The 27,794-nt window shown below is 37.3% G+C and overlaps 1 protein-coding gene across 4 annotated transcripts in view; it reads left to right on the plus strand.

Annotated features, from left to right (window-relative positions):
* Positions 1-15,222: 15,222 nt before the first annotated feature.
* DCN (decorin) overlaps positions 15,223-27,794 on the plus strand; it is a 39,792-nt gene continuing 27,220 nt past the window's right edge. Inside the window, exons 1-2 of one of the 4 annotated variants that reach the window (XM_003783359.3) lie at positions 15,223-15,600; positions 19,494-19,734. In XM_003783359.3, the coding sequence (XP_003783407.1) occupies positions 19,527-19,734 (208 nt within the window). In that variant the 5' untranslated portion in view covers positions 15,223-15,600; positions 19,494-19,526. Of the gene's footprint in view, positions 15,601-18,454; positions 18,713-19,205; positions 19,285-19,489; positions 19,735-27,794 lie in introns of those variants that run through there. The other 3 variants (XM_003783358.3, XM_012801134.2, XM_012801133.1) reach the window with 3 other exon arrangements.

Raw genomic sequence — 27,794 nt, forward strand, 5'->3', positions numbered from 1 at the left:
AGTCTCAGCAACAACATACAAAGAGCTTAAACATCACTTGGATACTTACAGCAAGAAAAAACTGACCAAACTGAATATGAATTCAGGACTTTCTTGGGCTCATTAGAACACTCAGGTTTCCAGGTAAAATGGAGCCTGTTGAAGACTGAATTTGGACTCCTAGGCAAGTGAGAATCTCACTGGCTTGTTTGTACTCTTACACATTAACCTGAAATAAATTTACCTTTCAAAAAATATTTTGACAACATTCTAGAATATAAAATATGTTTTAATAAAGTTAAGAAGGGGAAATATGCAAAGTATTTTCTCAAACTGAATGGAAATAAAATAAAATTTAAAGAGAAAAGTGGTTAACAAATCCCCACATGTTTTGAATTAGACATACTTCTGGGTAGCATTTGGGCCAAATAAGATATATAAAGAGAAACTTAAAAAATATTTGAAGAAAATAAAAATGTAACTTATCAGAATCTGATCTGTTGAATACAGTAAAAGCAGTACCAAGAAGAAAATTCATAGTGTTAAAAATATATGTAAGAAAGGAAGAATACCTAAAATTGATAGCCTCAACTTCACCTTGGGAAATGAGACAAATTTTGTTTCTTTAATTTGGCCAAGAACTAAATGAAAACAATTAACATGATAAATCGAATTTTATATTTTCTTGCTTATACAGTCTGGTCGATATCTCTTTTAGACTTGTTTGCAAATATGAAAATTTGTGATACAATATTTTCTCCATAGGCACAGTATGAAATGACTGTTGAGAACTACTAAATTTTACAGACCTTTTCTTAGTGATGAGATGATGTCAACATAAGATGTTAGTGTGGTTATCATTGATGGGGAGGTTTGAGTAAGAGTCAGCCACATGGTTTCTCAACCTTCAAGTAGTAGAATGTTAATTAAAAAAAAAAAATCCTCTGAACTCAATTACAGTTCATCATACTTTATAACAAAATGCTATAATATAGTGTACTTGACATTTGTATCCTGCTGACAATATATAAAAATTCATGGACAATTAGTCAAGTCTATGATTTCAATATACTACCAATATAATGTAATTTGATAGTTTACAGACTCATATCAAATGTCCAGTTTTTTAGTTTCAATGACTGTTGAACAATTATTGAATAACTTTGCAACTATTATGGCAGATGTCAGGGAATGGGCCCTGCCTTCAACCAACTCATAGCATACTAAGACAAACAATTATAAAGATATTTTAAAAATAGTGGAACATACTGTGAACTTTATTTATATGGAAATTTAGCTTGATTTTTTTTCTGTATGATAGAACAAAAAGTTCTTTTGGTGGCTGTCATGGGTCATTGCTCAGATTTCCTCTTCAATACCAAGACACTTCTTTCTTTAGCTGTCATAAATTTGACAATGACTGTTTTACAGCTTGGTGTGATGAAGGGATCTACCTTGCCCAAGGTTAAGCCTCTTCCTCGGGCACTCACATGAAAGGTCAAACAGAAGTTTAGCTGCCTTGCTGAATTTGGGTCAACTCTAAAGTCCTACCAGTTCCAGGGCTTCCCATGGGATTGGCCGGGTTGATGTTGGGACTCCGGCACTGTTCAGTCTCTCCTTCTATATCTACTGTTCAAATCTCCAAATATCTGTTTCCCTAGCTTCCTTACAAGTGTTGTGTCTGAGAGGCTTTTCCAATCAACCACTTGCCAGGTAAGCTCTGTCTTGGGGTATGCTTTCTGGTAAACTTGACTAAGGTCATCTCTGATTATATTTACTCAAGAGTCTAAAGAGTCAAGACAACTATTGAAGGGGGCAGTCTGAGAATGGGCAGAGGTGTTGAAGAAGAGAATCTATAAGGGAAGATGTAATGTGGCATTTACCAGGACATTGGAATGTCCATGGGACTTGGTCCAGACCCAATAAGAGCCACAGCCTAGAATCCCTATGGAGTAGATACAATATACAGGATATTAGTGCAGCCATTAGATTTATTAGGAATATAGACATAAGGAAAGAGTGTTTGTTGTTGTTTTGTTGGCAGATTATTGTTTTCCTTTTTACTGATGTGTCTCCTACACTGTAGGAGATCTGAGACCCTTGAGCAGTTATAAAAAGAAAAGAAACCAAAATAACTGCTGGACCTGAACAGAGATTGATAATCAAGCAGGCAGAGAGGGAAAGGCAGGCATAGAAAGGGAAAGAAATAAGAAGAGAGGTGCAAGGGTCCTCTCCACCATTAACCCTCCTGCTAAGAGGGTTGCTGGAGGGAAGGCCTGAAGCAGTGTAAGTGTAGGCCTTGGAGAAGGGAGGTGGTGCTTAAGCCTAAGGGAGGAGAAAAAGGTCATAAATGGAGGCTACCTCTTTCCTTGTAGAATGGGTTCCCCACACCTCAGGGCAGCTTTCCACACTGCAGGCAGTATGTAGAACAACATTGTCTATGTCATGTTCCTTGTAGAGCTGACCTATAATGGCACTGGCGCTTATGATGGCAGTGTTGATGAGAAAAAAATAAAAGGCATCTTCAGCTCAGAGGAGGTGAATTTGCACCTGATCAAGAAGTAAAAGTGACCAAGATTAGGATTAGAAGCATAACATCTGAGATTTGGGAGCCCTTTCTCCAGCCACCACACCTGGTCTGGATATTTCAGCTCGTCTCCCCCTCAGCCCAGCACTTCTCTAGTTTGGCCTCTTTGTACCTGAACTTCATCCTCCTGAGATCTGGTTGGACTGGGTTGGGCAGAAGGAGACAGGATTTTTTTTTTTTTTAACTAACATTATTTTTGACCAAGAAATCATACTTATATACACTTTGGAGTATGATGTGATGTTTTGGTATATATATATATATATATAGTGTGGTATATTAAATTAAGGTGGTTAAAATATCCATCACCTCTCTTACTTTTTGTGGGGAGACATTTGAAATTTACTCTGACCTATTTTGAGAAATGCAATATATTATTATTAACTCTAATCATCCTGGTATGCCATGGATCTCAAAAACTTATTCTTGTTAACTGAAACTTCTTATCCTTTGATGACTATCTCCCCATTCCCTCCTTTCCACCAAACCTCTTGTAACTACGGTTCTGATCTTCACTTCTATGACGTCAGCTCTTCTTCCACATATAAATGAGATCATCTGGCATTTGTCTTTAGGTCTCCATATTTCACTTACTATAACATCTTCCACTTTCAACCACATTGTCACAGATGACAGGATTTCTTTCTTTTATAAGGCCGAATGTTATTCCTTTTTGTCTATAAACCACATTTTCTTTATCCATTCATCTGTGGATGGGCGTGTGGGTTGATTTCATATCTTGACCGTTGTCAATAGAGTAGCAATGAACATGGGCATGCAGATGTCTCCTTGACATACTGATTTCACTTCCACTGGGTACATACCCAGATGTGGTATTGTGATAGTTCTGTTTTTAGGTTGATTATTTTTGAGACAGAGTCTTACTCTGTCACCAAGGCTAGAGCACCATTGGATCAATCTGGCTCACAGCAGCCTCAAATGCTGGGTTCAAGTGATCCTGGCGTAGCCTCCCAAGTAGCTGTGAGTACAGGTGCCTGCCACTTAGCTAATTTTTCCTATTTTTAGTAGAGATAGGGTCTCAATCATGTTCAACCAGTCTTGAACTCCTGTGGTCCAGGATCCTCCTACCTCGGCCTCCCACAGTATTATGATTAAGCCACTGCACTCAGCCTGTTTTTAGCTTTTTGAAAAACTTCCATATGATTTTGAGTGCAGAAGTTTGAATGCCTAGAATCCATATGGAGTAGACGGAACTACCATATAGGTCGTAAAATCAATGTAGCTTTTATATTGTTATTATTGAAAATTCTTAGAAATATTAAAGATAGAGGTTTGAATAACCTCAGAAACTTGAAGAACTAGGGAGGTGTTTTTGATGTAATCCCAAGAAACTAAAGCGGACATTAGATGGGAAGCTTCCAAAACATCTATCTGCCCGGCACCTTTTAGGAGTTAATTGTTAACAATGTTAAATTAAATATGTCTTTGTATTTACTTTTAAGAGTACTGGTCTAGGGGTTATTAAATATTTTCAAAACAATAAAATTACTGATGGTAGGCAACGTGATATTAAGCGTTATAATTTAGTTTAATGCATAACAGAAAATAAAATTACCAGTAGTATGATTTTGCAGACTTTACCATTATTTAGAATAATATTCATTAGACAAGGAAAGAGAGAAAGTGATATAAGTCATGAAGTTGGTAATTGACTGAATTTTGAGGATTATTGAATTATGGGGAAAATAATGTAGCTTGAACAAAAAGCCTGGGGATCTGAAAATGGAAGTGGAGAGGAAGTATAGACAGATGGGGTTTTGAAATTTAGTGTATGGGGCCCTGGGAATCATTTGTGGGACTTTGAGGAGAACAATTAGGGATGGTGAAGTTTTATTTCTGGAACACAGTGAGGAAAGCTGGAAGAACTGAGGTCTCCAAAATTACCACTCTTGCGAAAGTTGGACTTGATCCTATGCCAATTTATAGGATTTTGCCAGTGGAAACAGATTCTTTTAGCTGTTTAAGAGGATATCCTGAAAACAATTCAATGTATGTGCCTTGAGGTTTGCAGAATCTTAGCTGTTCCAGGTCTAATATTCAGTAACTACTTTACCCAGGTTCACCAGGTGCCATGCCCGTTTTAGGCCAGAGAGAGAAAACAGTGAATGAAATTCAGTGACAATATACCTGCCTTCATGGAGCTTGCATCCTGGTAGCCACACTGAAGATACCTTAGCACAAATGAAGGTTATGATGAACTAAATTATGGCTTTTAAACCCAAGGCAAGTATTTTCTGGTAACAATATTTTTCCTAAAATTCTTTACACATTTTTAAATTATTTCTATTTTTAGAATTTAGAGTGAAACTCTGAAGTGGTTTGTTTTTTTAATTTTAATTTCAGTATACTCAATATTTTAATAGAAATTTTAAGACAATACATTACAGAAATAGGTCTTATTCTTTCACAATATCAATCAATCTTACATACTTTCATAAAAATAGGTAGCTTTTACAGAAAATATTTCTAATAAGCCCAATATTAAAGCTTTTTCTTGACTATATCAATTTAGTTTAACTATATTTTATAATCACAAAATGTATCTTTCTCTTTGTTTCACAGAATTACTGAGACAAGACTAATGCATCACTGAAGCTCTATTTCTAGTATGGATTAAAGTACTTAAACTATATACCTGATCCTAAGTGGTCAGGGCCATTCTTCCAAATATATTAATTGGCCTTCAAATTATATTCTCTGTGGATATTTTGTAAATAAATATTGAGTGACATTGAATCTTCCTTGAGTTATTTTCTACAGAAAATTTTAATTGTTAACTTTCTGCTTAGTATTTAATTTAATAAGAAGGTTAAGCCTCTCCAAATTACATTTTTGACATAATCATAGCAAGCTTTTGTGGTTTACTGACAGAAGCAGGACTGTGTGCCTAGAATTTTCTTCCTTGGGAGACAAGGGAACACTTTTACACTGCTGGGGGGACTGCAAACTAATACAACTTTTTGGAAGGAAGTGTGGAGAATCCTCCAAGAACTCAAATTAGACTTCCCATTTGATGCTGCAATCCCATTACCAGGTATCTACGCAGAAGGACAAAAATCATTTTATCATAAGGACATTTGGACTAGACTGTTTATCACAGCTCAATTACAATTGTGAAAATGTGGAAACAGACTAAATGTTCACCAACCCAGGAATGGCTTAACAAGCTGTAGTGTATGAATACCATGGAATACTATTCAGCCATTAAAAATGATGGAGACTTTAGGTTTTTTGTATTAACCTGGATGAAGTTGGAACACATTATTCTTAGTAAAGTATTACAAGAATGAAGAAGCAAGGACTCAGTGTACTCAGTTCTAATATGAAGGCAGTAAAGGATTTAATAGAAGGTGGGGATATGGAAACAAGGGAATGAGGAGAAGAGAGTGGTGTACGACAAACCTCTTGGGGGCAGGACACAGTTATAAGAGGGACTTTACCTAACAAATGCAATCAGGGTAACCTAATTCTTTGTAACCTCAATGAATCCCAAAAATTAAAAAAAAAAAAAAAGCCTCTTCCTTGCAGCATCCTAGTTCCAGCTCCTCCAGCCTACGTTATGTCTACTAATTTCTTTCCATTTCATTCTCTCATTTCAATTCAAAAAGAAAACCTAGCACAAACCAACCAACCAAAAGAATAACGAAAGCTTATTTTTTTCCCGAGTAGTTCAACACTTGCGTGATTCTGCTCTTCCCTGTCTTAGAATAGGCAAATTTATGGAGACAAAGTAGAACAGAGGTTATGAAGCACTTTCAGAGAGATGGAAACATGGAGTTATTGTTTATTTGGTGCAGAGTTTTATTTGGGATGATATAAAATGTCCTGGAAATAGAGAGCGGCGCATACTTAATGTCACAGACATGAAGGCTAAAATGTAAAATGGTAAAACTTGAGTTTTATATATATCTATTTACCACAATAAAATCATACCCTCCCCCCAAAAAAGAAAGAAAGAAACCATTCGATTTTTAATGGCATCATAAAATATTTGTTAATGTAATGTTGACATCACCATGTTTTAATTGTCAGCTGGCAATAATCAAGATTTGCAACAGCATGGAATTCAAAATAACAATAAAAAAAATTTACAGTATTTCCTGTAATCTCTCAGCAGCTTTTAGTCGCTCCTGACGGGCACATAATGTTCTTATTATTCAGAGGGTTAACAAATCGCCTATTTAGAGAGTGTTTTGATAGCAGGAACTTCTACAGTTCTCAGCCTTTGGGAAGAATTAACTGCTCCTTGTCTAGTTAGAGTTTGTATTGTCCTAGAAGACCATGAGTAATGCCCGAGAAGTTATTGAAACTGGCCTCCAGGAAAGAAGATGTTTAATGAGAAGCCAATCTTTTGATGAAGAACGCACCACAAAGCTTTAAACCGGTAACACCAAATGTGATCATGCCCCAGTATTCTTTTGTTAGCCCTACAGGCTCATACTTATAAAGTAAGCATCCACATTGACGATTTAATGCTTTTATAAATGGTAATCTCTGACATTATTCTATAAACAATGGACACATAAGTGATTTCTGAGCAGTCGTATTTCCTCAGGTAGCTGAAGTAGATTTAGTCAAGACACAGGATTGTTTCCAAAAATAAAAACACTCGTGTGATTCAAACGGAAAGCACGTTGCCCTGTGTGGTCCTGTTAATATACATCTGCATAAAAAAATTCACCTATTGAGTTATTGACGGTATAAATTCAAACAGGCAAATTAAAAGAGATTAATCATTGCCATTGAAGGGATAACTTGAATCAAATCAAATACTTCTAAAGAGGCTGGAACTATCTCAGAAAAAGTTCCTAAATTAATCGTTATTTTACCATACTAGATATTAGAATAAAACTTTTCATTCCTACTTAAATTCTGGAGGGCTGCGCTCTGTGTTGGAGCATTTACTTTTCCTAGGATACAGGGTAAATTGAAAGGAGAATATTTACACACCAAATAGGTAGCGTTCAGTAAATACACGCTGCGCAGACATGACCTGCATTTGAATGTTCCAAACTAAATAGGACGTAACTTTCAGGCTGGAGTATGAACAAAAAGCAAGAAAAAGAAGAAAACAATCCCTTGAAATCCTCCATTAACTCTGAAATTTTCATTACCCGACATAAACTTTCAAAGCTTGTCCCATAGGACTGGCCTGTTCTAAACTTTTTCATGTACTGACTCATTTTATACTCATGTGAAGTAGGCACTACTGTTAATGGAGAAAGTGCCTAAGGCCACACATATAGCCAGTGGCAGAGCTGAGAATCAAACCCAAGCAATCTGGTCCCAGGGTCAACATCCTCAACTAGTAGCCCACACTATCTCCTTAAAAGCCAGCAAACAGAAGAAATTTTTTTGTTGTTGTTTATTTATTTGTTTTGAGACAGAGTCTCACTATGTCACCCTTGGTAGAGTGTCATGGCCTCACAGTTCACAGCAACCTCCGATTCTTGGGCTTAATCAATTCTCTTGCCTCAGCCTCCCAAGTAGCTATGAGTGCAGGCACCCACCACAAAGCCTGGCTATTTTTTTGTTGCAGTTGTTTTAGCTGGCCCGGGCTATGTTAGAACCCGTCACTCTCAGTGTATGAGGCTGGAGCCATAACCACTGTGCTATAGGTGCTGAGCCAAGAGAAGAGATTTGTTGAAGGAAATCACAAATAGAGTCTTCTTTATTTTCTATAATTTAGGGATAGCACATAATTTTATCATCTCTTATCTTTTTTTTTTTTTTTTTTTTTTGTAGTTTTCAGCCAGGGCTGGGTTTGAACCCACCACCTCCAGCATATGGGGCCAGCACCCTACTCCTTTGAGCCATAGGCACCACCCCTATCATCTCTTATCTTGTGCTTGGCCTCAACTTTTATCTTCACATAGGACAGTCATCTTTGTTTGAAAAGGAAGATAGCCTTGCCAAAGGAGACTATGGGTTTATGGTGACAGGCCTCCATTGCTCAACTAATTTCCAAACAGACAGGATCTGGGACAGGGAGGGGGTCTTCTAAGTAATGTCTGGCCTTTATCTTTCTCTTTTATAGTTTCTACTCTATTCCAATAGAAACAAATCCCAAACTGGTCTCATCTGTCAAATTTTGACATTATTCCCATTGCTTAGTGAAGAAGCTTTCATTCCACAGGAAGTCCTATCCTATGTGAGAATTCAACCAATTAAGGAGAAAATTCTGTGTTAAACCTTCCTTCCTTCTTTCATTCTGTAATTCAGACTGTATGATTTTTTCCCCACATTGCTCAGACAGAAGACACTACCAAGACTTCACATTATTTTAGTGAGAATGGATGGAATAGTTGAACTCACGTACAATGATTAATTTCTCATGATTTTTGCATACATCAAGAGCTTTTGTTAATTTAATCACTTTTGTTTGTTGTTCTTTCAAACTGAAAAGGCATTCCCCTTGGAGATAAAGAAAAAATGTGAGCAAAGCATTCAGTTCTCGCTGCCATCACGTACATGACAGAAGCATTGGTCAGAGTGTACAGAGAACAGTGTCTGGAGAATGAAAGGGGTTCAGCATGGAGTCAAGGTATGTGTCTTCAGCATTCATTAGCTCTGTGCTTTGAACATTAATTATGAAAATGGACCATGATAGTGCCTAAGCCACAGGTTAATCCTAATCCTTAGGTGAGATCATACCTTGAAAGACTATGTTGCTGTGTTTTAGGCAGCTGCCTGGGTCCTTGGTTCTTGGTGTGGTCATGGCTGAAGGATGATCAGAATCACCATACCGAGGCAAGAGGGGAAATAAAGTTTATTGAGGAAGAAAAAGATAAGTTTACAGAGTAAGAAAGTTTACATGGCAAGATACATTCCCCACACACAGGTTCACCATAAGCAGGCCCCATTGTCACCATAAGGAAAAAACCAAAGGCCTTGAATGTGGCCAGGTGTTCTCTTTTATATTGCCGAAGTTGGGCCTACCTCATCCTTCACCGATGAACCAGAGTCTTACTGTGCATGCAGACCTCCCAGGAGCCTGTCTGAGAGCCCACAGCGGGTGTGGACTACAATGTAGATTTAACATAAATACGTGATAATTACCCTTAAGGCTGTTCTAGGTCACCTTCAAGGCTCTACTGTACCTTTTACTAGGCCAGAGTGTCTTCTACGTCCCCTTGCAGTTGGCATGCTAAGTTTTGATTGGCAGATCCGTAGCGCCCTCCTTCTCAGGTGTGAGCAATCACTGGGGCAGCACCAAGACAGAGGCCAGGGAGGGGCAGCCTTGTCTTCCTTCCCAAGAGAGCTGGATTTCTCCCTAACTACCTAACACTATCACAGTGCCTGGTACAGAAGGGGCGCTCCAAATATTGACCTTTAATTTATCACTGCTTTCTCAGCAGGGCTTCTAGCCCTGCCATGCTCATTACCTCCTTTCTAAGATGAGACTAAAGCAATAACCTCCTAACTAGTTTCCTTGACTCTAAGTTTTGCCACTTAGATGCTCAAATGGACTTGCTAGATTTGCTGTGCTCAGATGAAACATTTACGATGTATTACCTCATTCAGTCTCCTCTGATCACATCCAGCTTCAAGCCCAAGAAACAGCATGTTAATCACCAAAAGAATTTATGCTGAAATAAATGAATGAATACACAGATAAGCGTCCCATAAGAGACCTTCAAGTCCTTTCACAGTTAGACTCTATTTTCATTTATTTCTTTATCTCTCCTTAGTTATTTCCATAAACACGGACATTCATTTATTGTGTGACTTTGGCACATCTTAGCAGCTGCTGACTATTCAAGGATGATAAAGGACCTCATGAGTTCTTTAACAAAAAGCATCCTCTTATGCCACATTGATGTGTTTATTGTCTCCTGCTTTCCCATCGCCAGAGTTTTGTCAAGGCCGTGCTGCCAGCCTAAAAAGCTATTTCTCCCCTTTCACTCGGTGGACATTCTTTTTATCCCTCAGGGTTCAGCTTCAATTGTACTTTGTTCTCCATAAACAGTTACCTAACCACTGGCATGTAAAGTGATCTCTCCCCCCACCCCTCTCTGACTTGCTAAGACAATTATTTTTAATTACATCCTACTTTACTCTGGCTAAGAATTGTGCATTATAAGTTTCCTGGTACGCTAATACTCACACATGGTTATAGAAATAGACCATTTGGGAATGCGTAACCATTGAAGTCACGCCCTTCGCGTTGTAGGTCGTGTTTGTTGGCATCTTCCATAGAGCCTAATCTTAACACTTTCTCCCATATGGCTCTTTAGCTAATACTTGTGGATTTGTTTTCTGCTGGGGTGCTGGAAATTTCCTAGCATTTAACAAGCAGGTGTGTGTCTTACACAGGCTGATAGGTATTTAATAGAGGTTAGTGTATTGTCCGAGTACAAACTGATTGATTATTACGGAAAGAGTAATTCATGTCTTGATTCAAACTGACAAAGAAATACTCTGGAGCATTAAAAAAAGATTCAGGGAATCTAGGAATTTAATGCCTTCTTGCAGTGATAGAGGGGTACATATCTCTACACATTTTCCCTCCCTGAATTAATTACTTATCCTGTCCCTGTCTCTATTTTCACTTCTACTTTATTGCTCAGAGTAATGACTCTTAACCTGGAGTCTCTGAATGGATTTCAGCAGGACTTAAACCCAATAAAATGTTATGCACAAAGAAAGCCAGGCAGTTATTTAACAGTACAAAATAAAGCCTCAAACCCCAGCTTACCTAACTCCAAAGTCCTTTTTTCTTCAGTTATATCATGGGTTAGGTGATTTCTTGGGTTGTTAGCATGACAACCTGTTGAGGTCTAAAAGGGATACAGTCTGGTTATTGTACTGAAGTGTCCAAGGAGAGGTTTCTCATAGCAAAGGGATACAGTCTGGTTATTGTACTGAAGTGTCCAAGGAGAGGTTTCTCATAGCAAGAACCACAAGAGAAGCCACAGCAGAAGCAGCAACAAATGCCTGAGTTGCGCTGTGTCCGGTGCAGTCCTAAATGCTTTATCTATCAGCCTTCTTTAAACCTCACCAAACACCCATGAAGGAGATAGCACCATTCTTAACCGTATCTTATAGTTTAAAAACTTAAAGAGCAGTGAGGTTAAGTTGTGCAACTACAAGGACACGCAGCTCAGGGGTGAGGCTCAGGGGAGTAGAGGCATGGATGATAGCCAAAGTAAAATCTAGTGTTTTCTACACTACATTTTGTATCCAGCTATCCTGTATTCAAGGCTAAATTCCACCCTTGCTTTATTTCTTGGCGAAGGAAGAGCTCTGTCTAAAGTGGCAAAGTACAGAGCCAGACAGTCCGTGTCAGCCCCTGACCTGACTTTGAAGAGTCAGTCTAGGAATAAACCAGTCACATCAGGTTAGTGAAGATAATCACTTGCTTCCAGACCTCTTGGAAAATAAAAGGGTGTCAGAGGAAAGCTTTCTAAGCTCTGGCATTCTTCACAGCCTTAATGTGCAGGTACAATTTAAACCACTTGTATACGATGTCCACGAGAGTGAGCAACTAGCCCTGAAATGAACTCTGACAGCACTCAGAGCATAGCTACCCTGTCAGCGGGTGGGTTGTCAGTAGAAATCACGGTTTAAGTGGTTTTAACGGCAGATGTGGCATGTGCTCTGAAATGGAATATTTCAAATATCTATATGACAGCCAAGGTTTTAGGGAATCCTACCCCTAACATTCCAAGCCAGGATGAGTTTAAGTAATCTTTGCACAAGTGCTGTTTCTAGACATGAAATTATTCCGTTTTATCTTAGATTGCAAGAGACCATGGTGATAATGTCGTGTGACTTAACTGCATAGGACTTTCTTGTGATTTAATTTCTTCTATTTAAAAGTAAGTGTGGGCTCAGCACCTGTGGCTCAAGTGGCTAAAGTGCCAGCCACATACACCTAAGATGGTGGGTTCGAATTCAGCCCCAGCCCGCCAAACAACAATGACGGCTGCAACCAAAAAAATAGCCAGACATTGTGGCAGGCACGTGTGGTCCCAGCTACTTGGGATGCAGGGGCAGGAGACTGGCTTGAGCCAGAGGTTGCTATGAGCTGTGATGCCACAGCACTCTACCCAGGGGAATAGCTTGAGGCTCTGTCTCAAAAAAAAAAAAAAAAGGTAGGTGTGACAATGTATGTAATTTAACATGATTAAATTTCAAATTAATATGAAGGTCTGAACAATTAGGTTACAATGTTTTCATTTGTTGGGTAAAGTTCCTGTTGTAGTTGTGTCCCACACCTATAGTCCCTTACATTGTGTGCCTTAGGTGGAAGAACACCAATTCCTATTCCTCTCCCCTCCCCCAATGATCTAGATTTTCAATAACACAATGTTTGGTTAAGAGCTTGGGATATTGGAGATAAGGTTCTTATGAAAATAGAAAGATATATATACTTTGTTCCTGAACAAATATAAAGTTCAAAAAGCATTGCAACTTGGTCACAGTATTTAAAATAGCCTGAAAAGACATGTTACCATAAAATTTTAATCATCAATTTTCTATCCATTAAGAATTTTCTTTTTCTTAAGATGTAGAATGGCTATGAAAACTGGATTAGCTATGAGAAGACCTAGGTATTCGTTTCTGCTTTTCTTCTTTCCATCTCTGTGAACGTGGGAAGTTTATTGGGTTTTGCTTTCTGCAAAATACATCAAAAAATAATAAAAGTTAATATTTATAGGGAGTTTTTTTAGCCGGCAATGGAGAAACTGAGATTCAGAGAGGTTATGTAAGTGGCGTAAGTTCGTATAGCTTACTCTTACAGGGAATAACCAAGATGTGAAACTGAGACGGTCTGCTTTCCTAAAAGTAACCTGGCCCACATGCCAGGGGAATATGTCCTTTCCTTCTCCTCCATATGCCTTTCTGCTCCTTCTGCTACCTTTTCTTTAAGACTCCCTCTATGCCTTCTTTATGTCTCTGTCTCTGATAAAAATTATTGCCGCTAATTTTCATATACACTTTAATAGGGCTGGGGTTTTAGTAAAGAGTAAGCCAGGGATGGGGTAGAACAATATTCACAAGATGCTTCATAGACAACGATTTGATTGTCTTTATTGATTTATCAAGTTTCTCCCAAGAATTTACTTTATATCATGAACTATTCTGGATTCAAAGACTCCTCCACGAATATGCACACACATTTACTCCTTGGGAGTAAGACAGCCACGTGAATAATGATAATATGAAGATGTTCTTGTACATCCTCAAAAAGAGATCAATGCCTTGCAAGAAGAGTTAGGAGGAAGAAGTTAATTAATTATGGGTAAAGGGAATGTTGCTCTTGTCTTTTTTTAAACCATCAGAATAACTATTTAATAGGTATGTGGTCATCAAATGTCAAGGAGAGAGTGAGATGGGTCAGGAGTAAACCTGGGAGGCAGAATGTGGGAAACACAGCAAACTGCAGGGTGTTGTCATACGTAGAGAAAATGGGAAATTCTAGCTAAATGAACCTCTATTTACAAAATATTCACTACAAAATTTTGATGACCACCTCTTTCTACGTACACGTGAAGTCTTCTCTCCCTATTCCATTTTATCTTAGATTGCAAGAGACCATGGTGATAATGCCATGTGACTTCAAGTGTCAAACATATTCCAAGACTTCTATTGTTACCCCATTTTTCTTGTGTATGGAGACTTTTGGAATGCCCCATGTCCTATCATACCCCTCCCCTTTAAGAACACTGCCTAAGATACCCAACTCAAGAATTTAATGCTTTCAAGTTTTATCAAGGCCAAAGAACACGTGCTATAGAAGTATATACTGAACTGGGGAGAGGACAGAAGTAGGAGGGTGGAGGATGAGAAGGGGATCCTCTCATGTTTCACAGATGTGGATTTCAAGTTTCCACCTGGTAACAGCCTAGGGGCCAGAGCACAAAGATGCAAGTCAAAACAGAGAGACTTACAAGGAGACAACTAACACGATCCTGCAAGGGAATTATGAAAACTCTCAAAACAGAGAGACTTACACAGAGACAATGAACACCATCCTGCAAGGGAATTCTGAAAACTCCAGTTTTCAGCCTTTCCAGTGGCTAAACAAACATCTTTCCTTGTATTTCTACTTTCTTTTTTTCTATTTAATGACATTTGGAAAGAGGCATAGAATGTATTACCTTTTCAAAGTCCTGGATCCCATAAAAATGTGGTCTGTGAAAATCAAGTTATTCACATGCAGACTAAACTGTATTGGGACCTACTTCTGATATCTATGTGTTTGTTAGAAAAACAACTGCTGGACAACACGAAATAGTTTAATCTATTAAGTAGTGAAAGTAATAAATGACATATTTTTCATATAAAACCGTGGCTTTCTTCCAGGATACTTTAGAAATATGTTCAAAACCTATGAGAAAAACTCCATGGCGTAGTATTTGAATTTGCACAAACATTCCCACGAATCTGAATGAGCATTGAAACCTAAGGCTGCTTGCTTATTTTTGTAGACCACCTTTAAAACAACAACAGGATTAACTTCAACGTTTCTGGAGATTCATATCCAGAAAGCAAGCAAAATTGCCCTGTTGCAAGTATAATAAATGTGACTTACAAACCAAGGCTACAAAGGGTGAATAGTGGAATGGGGTGGGGGGTGGGGAAACAAACCCTTTAGTTACAATATTTTAGGGAAATGAATCTGCAATAAGACAGATTTCGAGTCAAGTTGCCCCACTGCACTACATAAGCAGTTTAGAATCTTAAGCAGATGCAAAAGGAATAAAGCAAATGGGGAGAGAAAAAAAAAAAAAGGCCGATAAAGTTTCTGGCTTCCATACAAGAGACATATCATTACCATATGATCTAATGTGGGTGTCAGCCGGATTGTGTTCATTGAGGGAAACCTTACTTTTTAACCGTGCTATGGAGTAGAAGCAGGAGGTTTTCAACCCAGTGACAGTCACAGAGCAGCACCTACCCCCCTCCTCCTTTCCACACCTGCAAACTCTTTTGCCTGGGCTGAATATTTAGTGTAATTACATCTCAGCTTTGAGGGCTCCTGTGGCAAATCCCTGGATTCAAAGGTATGGTTTTCAATAATTGTCCTGAACTCGGCTACAGACTAATAAAAACTTTGGTCAAATTGAGTGCAAAAGGAATGATTTGGCGAGCAAAAGAAAAGGGGAAAAAAAATCATGCTAAACTTTGAGTAACCTTTATGCAACATTTATTTTAAACAAGGATTTCTTGAAACCAGAAGTTAAATGTTTTGTAACATGTTTGCATTGCTTGCTTTCGCTTCTGTGCTTGCAAAGATGATTATTAAAAAAGAACAACTGTAACCGAACACAGTGGCTATTTATTGATGTTTTTGTATTTTTTACTAATGAAATGTTTATGTCTTTGGGAAGTGTTAACAGAAAAAGTATTTAAAACCAGCATACTGTGTGTAGCTGCGCTGTGCACTTCAGGACTTGTTCCCCTCCTGAATTCTCGTATATTTTAAGAACTTTTAAAACCCCAGAGAAGTGAACTTCGATGATTAGTTCTAGAGATCTAATGTGTATTTTTACAAACCCCGAAATGTATAGGAAATATCTCCAGAGAGGTGAAAATGGACATTGATAATATTTATGCTGTTTAAGATCTGGGATGGTCTCACAATTGTGTAATTCCTTAAATGTAAAGAAGTGTCCTTGTCAGTTCAATACAGATGCAATTTTATTATATGATACATTCGCTATAAAACGAGGGCGTGGGTTAATTTTCTAATTTTAAAACAGAGTAACACAATGACCAGTGGCTAAGTGGATGCCCAGGGATATAAATTCCTGTGGCTTCTATTTTTTTCCTCTTGCTGTTTTTTTATCAAAAAAAGAGCCTGATAGCTTCTATAGTAGCCCTTGTTCATAGACAAATGCCACTTTTATTGTTCACTTTTTAATTTCTACTATTATGGAAGTTTTTAATTCATCTCGTGCTGGGGGATTTTAATTTTGCTTTGCATCATAACTTCACTTATCTCCTGAGGGTTAAATGTTGACTTTGAAAGTCAAATCAAAGGCTTAAGTGATATTTTATACAAATGTTGATCGGAGTGGTTTAATTCCCTTAGTGGGCTGAAATAGTTTCAGGGGCTAGAAATTATTGTTTTTGAGAGAAACATCTAAAAACTGTGACAACTGGCTTAATAAAGTACTGATATGACACTGGCAATTATCCTCCAGGAAAGTGTTACACGTTTTGAGAATACTTACAAGAGTTTCAGTAAAATTTAAAAAATGCATCATCTGAGTAACAGTCCCTTTGGTTTCTACATGGGCAACTGCTTCTTGCTGTTTATATTTCTGATTTATTAAGGAAGAAAGGAAATGATTTAAAAAAATGATCAGTATCAACACCTCATACATAGTATTAACTGTTTTAAGATTCTGGGTGCCAGCACTTTAAGATTCTGGGTCTCTAAGTACCATGACACCAATTTAAAGTTATTTCGTGGAGACATTTGCGTACATTTTTGGTATGTGCTAAGATCCTTAGGGCATTCTGGGGTAACATTCACACACACAAACAAGTGTGTGATAAGAATTGAAAGATAAGAAATTAAAGCTATAAGCTGCCTGTCTGTATTCTGTTCCAATCCAAAAAGAATAATATGTGGAGAATTTGCACTAAGATGACACAACTACAAATGATGATACCATTCCTCAGAGCTAATGCTCAACAGTTCTTTTTTGGGGTTGTTAGTGAAATAACCAGGCATTTTCTGCTCTGGAGAAAAGATTACAAAGAGACATCTGCATTAACTCCCCTTGCTATTTATTAAATCTGCAATTAGTTTGCTTCATTTTTCTTCTAAAATTGTAAGACATTAAATATGCAAGGCTAGCAAGCTTGTGGTAAACCGTAAACATCGCATTTTAATGTGAAACAGATAGAAAACCACTCCCTTCGCTGCCATCCAAGCGAACCGGCTGCCAAAATAATACTTTCCTCTTAAAGGGAAAGTCAGCAACCAGGCGGGAGGGGGCTCCTGCAGAAAACTCGATGGTGAACTTAAAGTGACAGTGTCCATCATAATCTTCATGGTACTTTTTAAAAATAAAAAGCCACAAGCCTGCATTGTTTGGGTGCTACCTTAGAGAAACGTCCGTAGTAAACATGAACCAGGAACAAAAGCGTAAAAAATTGCAAGAACATTTGTTTACTCTCCAGTGAATTGAGGCAGAAATGTCCAGAAGATACGTTAGTTTTAGATTTAAGGCATTCAAAAATCTCTTTTTTTATTATTGTTTTTGATTATGCTACAATTGGACAATGATTCAAAACCACCCTTGAATGCTATTTATGAATGTATAGCTTTCCTATGGATTCTTACAATGCCAGGTAGAGGAAACAGGATTGATTGTAACATCTGGAATATGTTTTGGGAATACTTAGAAGAATTTCAACGGAATTTGAAAGTACGTTGTATTAAAAGTATGCTGCTATTTTTCTACACAATCAAGCACAGTTGCTATTCAGAAAGTTCATTTAACAACCTAGATGACTTTGTCTATAAGTGCTTGTCGAATGAATGGATAACCTTGTATAGATCTGTTAACAAACTGTTCTTTGGGTTTGTTTTTTTACCAAATGTCAAGTTGGTAAAACCAGATAACACATAAATCAAATAAAAAGCGATTAGAGATTTCCATCTATTTTTCCTAGCTTATTGAAAATAATCACTTTGAGGAATGAGACAATAGATTTATTTCTTAAAGTGAGCCTTCCTTATAAGACCAAGTTGGGGGTTTCCATTTGATAACTTACTTATACCAGAAATTTGAAAAAAAAAAAAGAAAGTTTTGAATTCTTAAAAATCAGACAGATTAGTTGCATGAAACAAACTAAAGAAACTGCATTGTTAAAAAAGTGATGGTCCATTGAGTCATTATTGTGCAAAATATTGTGCAAGGCCCGAGTACAGAACAAGGAATAATAAGACACGCCCTGGAGGAGCACATCGTCTTGTGGGGGGATAGACCAGGCACGCAAAACAAATTGCAATATTATGTGATAAGTTCTTTAAAAGAGGTAAGAGCAACGAGGTCTGGGAGCAGAGAAGAGGAAGGAAGCTGCAAGTGGCCTGGATGAGCCAGGGGACACAGAAGGCAAGCCCATCATCTCATTCCTTCTTCAGAGCTCTTCTACAAGGTCAGTAGTCTAAATGGCAAGTCGCTCTGAGGGCTGAGGTGAGGACTGGCAGGGGAGGGAAAATGGGACAACTGGGGCTAGAAATCTCAGTTGCCACCCAATTAAGAGTGCTCTTACGTACAGCATAGAGAACATGAACGTTATTGGCAAGCCATGGAAAGTCAACAAGGGTTTGCAGTAGAAATGAGTAAGATAAAATTTAATTTTTAGAAGAATGACTCAGGTAGCAAGGTGGAAGAGGGCCTGGAATAGAGGAAATATTCAAGGAAAGATGAGTTAGAAGCCCTGATTATGGTTCAGGGAGTGGTAAGAAAGATCTGGACCAAGATAAATGCAGTAGCACGGACAGATGGTATTAGCTTCCAGAAACGTTTCTGAAGCAGGAATTGGAGACTTCTCGTGAATAGACAAACTTGTGTGTGACCGTGGTCTGGCATGTGTTAAGTGAGCGTTCAGAAGTCCAACAGAATTTATAATCATGACAACTTTGCAAGTGATTTAAATATATAATCTATCATCTTAATCCAGACTCGAAACTTACGCAGATTTAAACAATATTCTAAATTCTCTTGGTAAGTAAATAACTGTGCAAATGATGCTGGAATTTACCCTATCATCTTTCAGATACATTTTTAATGCTCTGCTTCCTAATAGTAACTGAAATGTTATTGTTGGCTCTTTTCTCTGTGCTCACTCTAATGTCCACTGTGGGGCATTAAAGAAGTCATAACACACAGACTAGGCAAGGTGACTTTTTCTAAGTTCTTTGTTTTTCTCCTAGGTATCCGGGTTGTGAAAATACATGAGATAAATCATGAAGGTCACTATCATCTTCCTCCTGCTTGCACAAGTTTCCTGGGCCGGACCCTTTCAACAGAGAGGCTTATTTGACTTTATGCTGGAAGATGAGGCTTCTGGGATAGGCCCAGGAGATCCCTCTCCTGGTTATGAGGAGCCCCTGGGACCAGTATGTCCCTTCCGCTGCCAATGCCATCTTCGAGTTGTCCAGTGTTCTGATTTGGGTGAGTGGGACACAGGCTTTCTTCACCTACCTTGTTTGTTTAATTTATAGGAATGGCATCTTTGAGAGGTTCCCATTTTATTTTCAGTTTTAATCTCTGCAACTCCAAATGTGAAAGACAGTGCCACCTAATGGGGAACCAAGGGAGTAGACAAGGATGGAAAGAGAAGTAGCTTGGAAATTAGAAGATTCTCTTTCCTCTCTCTCTCTCTCTCTCCCCCTCCCTCCCTTTCTCTCTCTTTCTTTCTCTCTTTCCCTTCCTTCCTTCCTTCCTTCCCTCTCTATTTTCTCCTCTCTTTCTCTTCCCTCTCTCTCTGTCTCCTCAGGTCTTCCACATTTTGAAATCTTGGACAAATCACTTTTATAAATATTTCTAAGCTTTATAGCCCTCGTTCTACAAAATAATGTTTTTTAATTATATCTTTCTTATGTTCTATGATTTGCTTTTATAAAATCTTAGATAATAACCTGGACAATGTCTCTACTCTTGACTTAGTCCAGATAACAGATTTTAACATGACTAAATTGTAAAGTATCCAGTCATCAAAAGCAAAGCAAGTAAAATTTTACAGCAACAACTTATCTTTTAAGGACCAAAATACTCCCTTAATCTCTGGGTCTTGGTTTTGCTTTTTTTGTCTTTGGCATTTTATAATCCAGCTGTTTATAGTCTTTAGAAAAGTTTCAAAGGAAATATTTATAACTAAGGCATGGCATCAGCATTCAGTATAATCTTGCACCATATATCTCTAGTCTAACACTCCAAAGATGGTTTGTTTTTATCATCTTTTAAGAAAAGACGGCCTGGAAATTCCAAAAGCAACATACTTAGAAGATAAATCTCCAGAAAGTTTGAGGCCCCAGAGGATAGGCCAAAGGGTAATTAACTTAGTTTACGCAACAGATGATTCACATTCTTCTTTTCTGTTTAGTATATTTTCTTATAGAAAAGGGAAAAAAAACCTTAGAGGATGAATCTGCCGTGGTATATTTTCTTATGGAAGAAATTCCATAGCCTAGAAAGACATGTCTTTCAGAAGCCCCATATTTACTGAGAACATGCTTCTAGCAGTCTTTTGTAGGGGAAAAAAAATGCCACTACCTTCTGGGAATTGAATAAACTACATTCAGTAATTCAGAAAACCATAAAAATATTCAACATGAACATCTGAAAAGCAAACTTCTTCAATGCTGAAATGTATTATGTAGCCATTTAAACCACAGTGAAAAGTTACATCAAGACGTTTGAAAGGCTGTGAGACAGTTCCAATAGCTTAATTTGTTCACTTGTTCAGCAAATATACCAAGATCCCATTATGGGTCAATTCCATTCTAGACCTTTGGGAGGAAGGGCTAAGCAAGGCCCTGCCCTTATGGGTCTTACAATCCAGTTGTGGTGACTATTCTTTTTTGAACTATGTATTTGCTATAGGGCAGATCGGGTTGTTATCAAATTCTTAGAAACTTTCATAAGCATCTAAAGATGGCCTTCATTATTGTCTTGGGTAGGAAAATAATGGGATTGAAAAAAATCAGAGCAAAGACATCATCATTTGATGGATATACTAGGGGTGAACTTTTCTGAAGTTATTAAAATGGCCGAGTTCCCAAGAAATGTGATGAGAATTAAATTTCACTTCTCCTCTGAGAATGCGGTTGAAAGGATGTATTATTACTTGCACTATATAAATTATCAAAAATGAAGGGTTGGTATTTTTAAGAAGGAAGGAGTTGGCTAGTCATTATTGGAATTTTGCTTTTTCATAAATAGAGTTTTCATTTGCTTCTATGAAAAAGAGTTCATAAAGCTTGATCCAGATGAGAGGATTGGGCCAGTTTTCTAAATTCCTTTTCATGTAAAAGGTGCAAAACTATTGCTCACAACTAAAAAGAAAAGAGTCATAGGAAACATCAAGTTCATTAGCTTGGTATTATGTACTGTAATATGATACAGTTATTTTTATTAATTAATTTATTTTTGGTTTTAGATGAGAATATTTTCTACATATGCTCTGTTTTTTCTAACAGCCCAAAGTGTACATCATTATTACAGCTAGGTTTACTGACTCTTACATATTAGCGAGTAGTTATAGTTAAGAGAGTAATAACGATTTCTTTTGAGACACCATATTTAACTAAGAGTAAGTTCCTATGAGTGATGGGTTCAGCCAAGTCACTTTTAATCTTTATTGGTTCACAGATGCGTATTGAAATATACTGTAAGCATGTTAATTGTGGTTTCTAAGACAGAAAATGCATTTCTTAAAAGGGAGAGAAATCAACTTTCCTTTAAAGAAAACTAACTCCATTCAAGCCTTCAGCTACTGTTTAACTCTTGCTTACTTTATGGTGTTGGCAAGCTACTGAAAACCTTGTCTTCTTCTTCTCTAGAAATACCAATCACTGAGATTTTATTTATTGTATGTGTAAGGCACCTGGCTCATAGGAGCAACTCCATACCTGCTTTGATTATACGACGATTATGTTACGTAAAAGATGAAGAAGAGTAGAAAGGAAGCCAGGAAGGAGAAATGGGCGACTTCCATCCTTCCGTGCCATAGGATATATATTTATTCCTTGTTTTATGTCCTCTACTGATCTGAGCATGAAGCTCAAATTGTTACCAGAAAGAAAAAAATGCAATGGTCTTGGGGATGGCCATCAGTGGTGCTGATCGGTATCATATACTGTCTACAGATCTGTCCTTGCCCGACACTCTTTAATGCGCAGACAGGAGCCACAGTGTTGAAGGCTGATACTTCTTTGTCCTCTTATTATCTGAATGGCATTTAGTGTAGACAAAGTTTTTAAAATTAAAATGTGCGACGATTTTGTTTATTTTAAAAATAGGTTTGGCAAAGATAAAAACATCAAAAATGTTAACTTTTCTTTCAGAGCTAAGAAGGAAGAACTCTGAAATTAAAATTAAGTAATTACTTTGTGGGAAAATTTGAGGACTTCTGGAGTATAACAGACTGTTTTAGTTTCTAACTCTAATTTATCAGAGTAGTATTGAAATGGGATTTTCTATAGGGAGGGTTTGAGAAATTAAACATAAATTCTCCATAATATTGGCCAAATTGTTTTGTTGAACTTATTGCAATGTAGCTTGTAATTGATGCCAGAATTTTTTTTTTTTGCAGTTTTTGGTCGGGGCTGGGTTTGAACCCTCCACCTCTGGCATATGGGGCCGTACCCTACTCCTTTGAGCCAGGGGCACCACCCTAAAGCCAGAATTTTATGAGGCGTTATCTTCTTTCTTTATCTATCCTCCTAAGACATTAAAAAATTTACTCATAATATTTACAAAAATAAAAATATTAAAAATGAATATAGGATTAGCAAATTCAGAAATCTATGGGCTACTTTGAAATAATAAACGCACATTGTAACTCATTCTTATTAAATCTTTTTAAAATGTCCCAATATTGATTTTTGTTGGATGCTATGTTTTATGTTCTTGGTATCTTGAAGGAAGACAGTTTCCCTTACTCTTTGGCTCAGCCACTCATCTTTGGATCAAGTGTCACCAGGTAGCATAATTTGGTAATGACTTTCATCTCCCCGCTGAAATGTAAATCAACCCTAATAAGATGAGTAAGCATTAGGTATTGTCTTTTTACTATTTCTCCAAAACTGAAGTAATAATTATTGAAGTATTTATTTGTAATTATTGAAAATTTCAAAAGAATTGAATTAAGTTCAATTCTTTTCCACTATGAAATAATTCTAAAATTATTTCATAGTGGAAAAACTTAGGTCATGCAGTTAAATACCACTGGATTCAAATTCTGCTTTGCCAGTTACTAGCTATAACTTTGCAACTTTCAAAACCTTATTTACTCACTTAAGAAATGTGAATATATCTTCTTTGACTGGGTAACAACAGAAAATATAGGGAAAAATGTTTATCATAGTAACTGTTATGTTCCATTTTCCATTTCAGACCAAGTTGGCTAAAAATATAAGGCCATCTCTGACATTTAATTTTAGTTCCAACTTGAAATTGAGAGTTTCTATTAAGTATATGGCTTTCCAAGCTGGATAAAAAATAAGACCATCTCTTCCCTTCCCTTTGGAAAGAGTTACACCATTTTGAAATGTAAAGACACAAGGAACAAAAAATTATACAATTATCAAGCGATTCAGTGCTCTCCAAAAGAATATTCCTTTTAAGAAGATTGATTCGATTGAATTGAGGACTATGAAGCATTTGGCTACTTTGTAATGATAAACAATTTACAACCCACATGCTTAGCCTTCTAGAAATGGTGCCAGAAGATGGACCATATTTAATTTTGCCATGTAACAATATTGCAAGTAACCACAGGCTCCTAAGTTGTACCTTATAATGCAAAGAATATTTTAATTTAAAAATTCAGGAAAAAAGTACAATCAGTTAACTTGCACAAAGTTAGTTTCCTCTTTTTTAATTGTGATGTTTGAACCAGTGAAAATTATACCAGTGGTTATCATTTGGACATATTATACCACAGCCTGTTGCTTGGATGGGGAAACTGATTTTCCAGAGGTTAGTCTTATATATGTGGTAAATGAACGTTTAGACTTCTCCCATGAAATCAACCCAGAAAACTAAACCAGCACTGTTTTGTAGAAGGGAAGACAGAATTCTAGACACCCAGTTATCTTCCAGTTAACCTCTGGCTCTGCAGCAGAGATGCAGAGAATGGGGTGTCCCTCATTCCGTTTCAGATGCATCAAAGATTGTTTCCAAAACTTGGCACAGGAACGAGACTATGCACAGAACAGGCCCGGTGGGCCACTGTATTGACTTTAGGTAGGAGTGGAGTATGGCTGACTCTTGGTTCTTGATTTTTGAATAAAGCAAGAGTAATGCGCAGATGTGACCCAGATAAACAAAACTCCTACCTCAACGGGTTAAAGATAGGGAGGAGGAAGAAAGGAGTCAGAAAAGTCCAAGGGCTGCATCTGTCTCTGTGACCTGACTGAGAACTGACACATCCCTGGTTTCCTTCTCTGCCCCAGGAGAGCGTTAGAGGCAGCTGTGTGGGATCAAGGTTTTCTGTTAGACTGCAGCTGGGATGCATTCTCCTTGGAAGGACATCCCTGGCTCCAGGGGAAAACGGTGGGAGTGCATTAGCTGGAATACTGTATCAATTCCCTGGATAAAAGAGGAAAATCATGACACTCTAATCTTAAGTTTTCTCCATCAAAAAGAGTAGCAGACGTCTATAAATTTCCTTGAAAATAAGGATAACAAAAGTTAACCAGTTTGCAATCCTTTCTTAATAAAAGAAGAAAGCCCTCTAGCAACCATGCAATGTTCAAAACTCAGTTACCCTTGACTTAGTCTGAAGACTGGTTTGAAATGACTTCTGCAGCCTGTGTATTCCTGTACTTTTATATAATCTACATTTGCCTTGATTATTCTAGAATGATAAATGATATACACATACATATATAATTCAATATACTTCAATATGGTTCAATATCTTTAACCACCTATCTATACATCTACCTCTCTCCTCACCAGAGGGGAGGGGTGGTTATAATTTATCTTTGTACATTTTCTGCCCAGTCAAGTGCCTTATACTTGGCAGACGCTTAAACATCAATAAATGCTTGATGAATGAATAAATATATGTAGGCATAGCTTTGTCCTTGGATGAATATTTGACAATATTTTTGACTTCACCAAGCTGGAACAGGAGAGAACATAGCTGACGAGGAAATAGAGGTCATGGAGTTGTGGTCTAGCTTCTTCCCCCCTGTTCTTCTTCCCTTGAGGATGCCCATGAAACCAGGAAGCTCAAACATCCGTTTGAGTTTGTCTGGAAAGAGAATGAAATTAAAAGGATGAGTCTTCTATTTCTGAAGCTTGCCTAACTGATACCACAACCAAATTGCCACTGTTAAGAGAGAGAGAGGGAAATATGTCTGCCTTGAGCAAAAAGGATTTTTAGCAAGGCTGGGCCTCCTAAATATTATGTTGGTCATTTGCCCCAAACTGAAATGTATCACTATTATCCTAATTATGAAGTTGAAGACCGAATTATATATTAAAAAAATTGTTGGAAATCAGTAACAATAAATCTTGGAGTTTGGACTCTTGCCACATGGCAGGAAAAAAATCATGATGTTTTAGGATGACTTGGCCTTCATTCAGCCTGATGTTTACCAGATTGATGACATTTGCAAACAGAACAATGCTCTTCATCCAAGACATTGAGACAACCAAAAGAAGAAGAAGGAAAAAAGGTGTATTTTCTACTAGCTTTTGTTTAAAAATGATTTTATGCTAAAGTCTTATTTACTTTACTAACTATATTTTAAAGAAGATAGAGCTGCTTTGCTTTATCTTCTTTCAATGGTAAATTTAATGGAAATTTATATTAAAGGATGCTCATTGAAAAATAAATTTAGGAAGCTACTTGGGAGGCTGAGGCAAGAGATCCTCTGAAACCCAAGAGTTTGAGGTTGCTGTGAGCTGTGACGCCACAGCACTCTACCCAGGATGACATAGTGACACTCTGCATCTCAAAAAAAAAAAAAGAAAGAAAAAGAAATTTAGGAGACTACTTTGTTCCTGTTACCACTGCTGAATAAATATTATCCCCCAAACATGGTAGCTAAAAAAATTGGTTTTATTTTGATCATTTATGAATTCATGAATTAATGAATCTTCTATTTTATTCAGAAATAGAACATTCCCCTCTTTAAGTACAAGAAATGTGAGAAGGGCTCAGGAGGGCTGTTCTCATTTGAGGTCTGTCATGCATTTGCAGTCAGATGTTAGGGGCCAGCACAGACACAGGAAGGTCAGCCTGGGCCAGACACTCGAGACAGTTCAATCTCCTTACTGACAGGTGGTGTTGCTGTTGCCTGCGAGCTCAGCTGTTCTGTCATCTGGAGGCCTCAGGTGGCCTCTTGCATGGTGGGCTCACGCAGACATATTTTGTCTATGGCCCTTGGCTGTCCTAAAGCAAACATCTCAGAAGAACTGGGGAGCAGCTGTGCAGCCTTTTCTGACCCAGCTTCAAATGCCATAGTGTTTCACTCTCACTATAGCCTACTGGTTCCTAGAGACATCATAAGGCCATCCCAAATTAACAGGGAAGGGAGAAGAATCAGATTTCACCTCTTAATGGGACTGGGATAAGTTCCTATTGTAGAAGAGCATGTAGAATCAAAAATTTAATTATTGCTATTTTTAGAAAATATAATTATCTACATGTATAGGTTTATATACCTTTCAATGATATGTGTAAGTATAATTTTATAGATTTAGATACACCTTTCTAATATATATAAGCAAAAATTATGTAATACATGAAGAATGTCTACAGATATTACATGCCTCCCACGAATGTCACTATTTAACAATTAAAAACTACTCGAGAGGTTAAATACATTGTATTTAAATTAATTTACAAGTTAATTTCATAGCTACTTAAATATTCAACTTGAGATTATGAGAAAGGCGTTAAGTCGTATCCTCATGATATAGTTACTATTACAGAACATCGTTTGAAGCAAATTTTGCTTGGCCAATTGATACCTCATTTAAAATGCTTAGTATCTTATTTTGTAAACAATTTTATGAATAACCATAAACTTCATCAGTATCAATAGGAATTATTTAGTTAAAAATTATACATCATTAATGCAAATATAAGATGAAAGGCAGGGTTTGTTTATTTAAAAGTTAAAAAAAATTAAGGTAGAATAGCTTTTTCCAAAGAATACTACTTAATTTATATTCCTAACATTAATATTAGTTCAAATAAATAATTTTTAATCATCCAAAATAATCCTTAGCTCTATCGTATTTGTTCCTCAATTTACCTAAGGCTCAGTATTTGCAGATGAGAAGATAGAGACCAAGAGATGCCAACTGATACGTTCCAGCCATCTCTAGTTAGTGCCTTGATTTTAACCCAGATAATTTGGCTTCTAAAGATGTATAAACAAAGGCTGGTATTTTATAGAAGTGCAAAAGTGTATAGCATTAGCCACCATTAAAACAGGATTAAATTGACCAGGAACAGTATTTGAGGGGTCTAATTACTTGTTAGGGAA

This window comes from Otolemur garnettii, unplaced genomic scaffold, assembly GCF_000181295.1.
Source record: "Otolemur garnettii isolate 467f Iridium unplaced genomic scaffold, OtoGar3 scaffold00007, whole genome shotgun sequence".
Classification (NCBI taxonomy): Eukaryota; Metazoa; Chordata; class Mammalia; order Primates; family Galagidae; genus Otolemur; species Otolemur garnettii.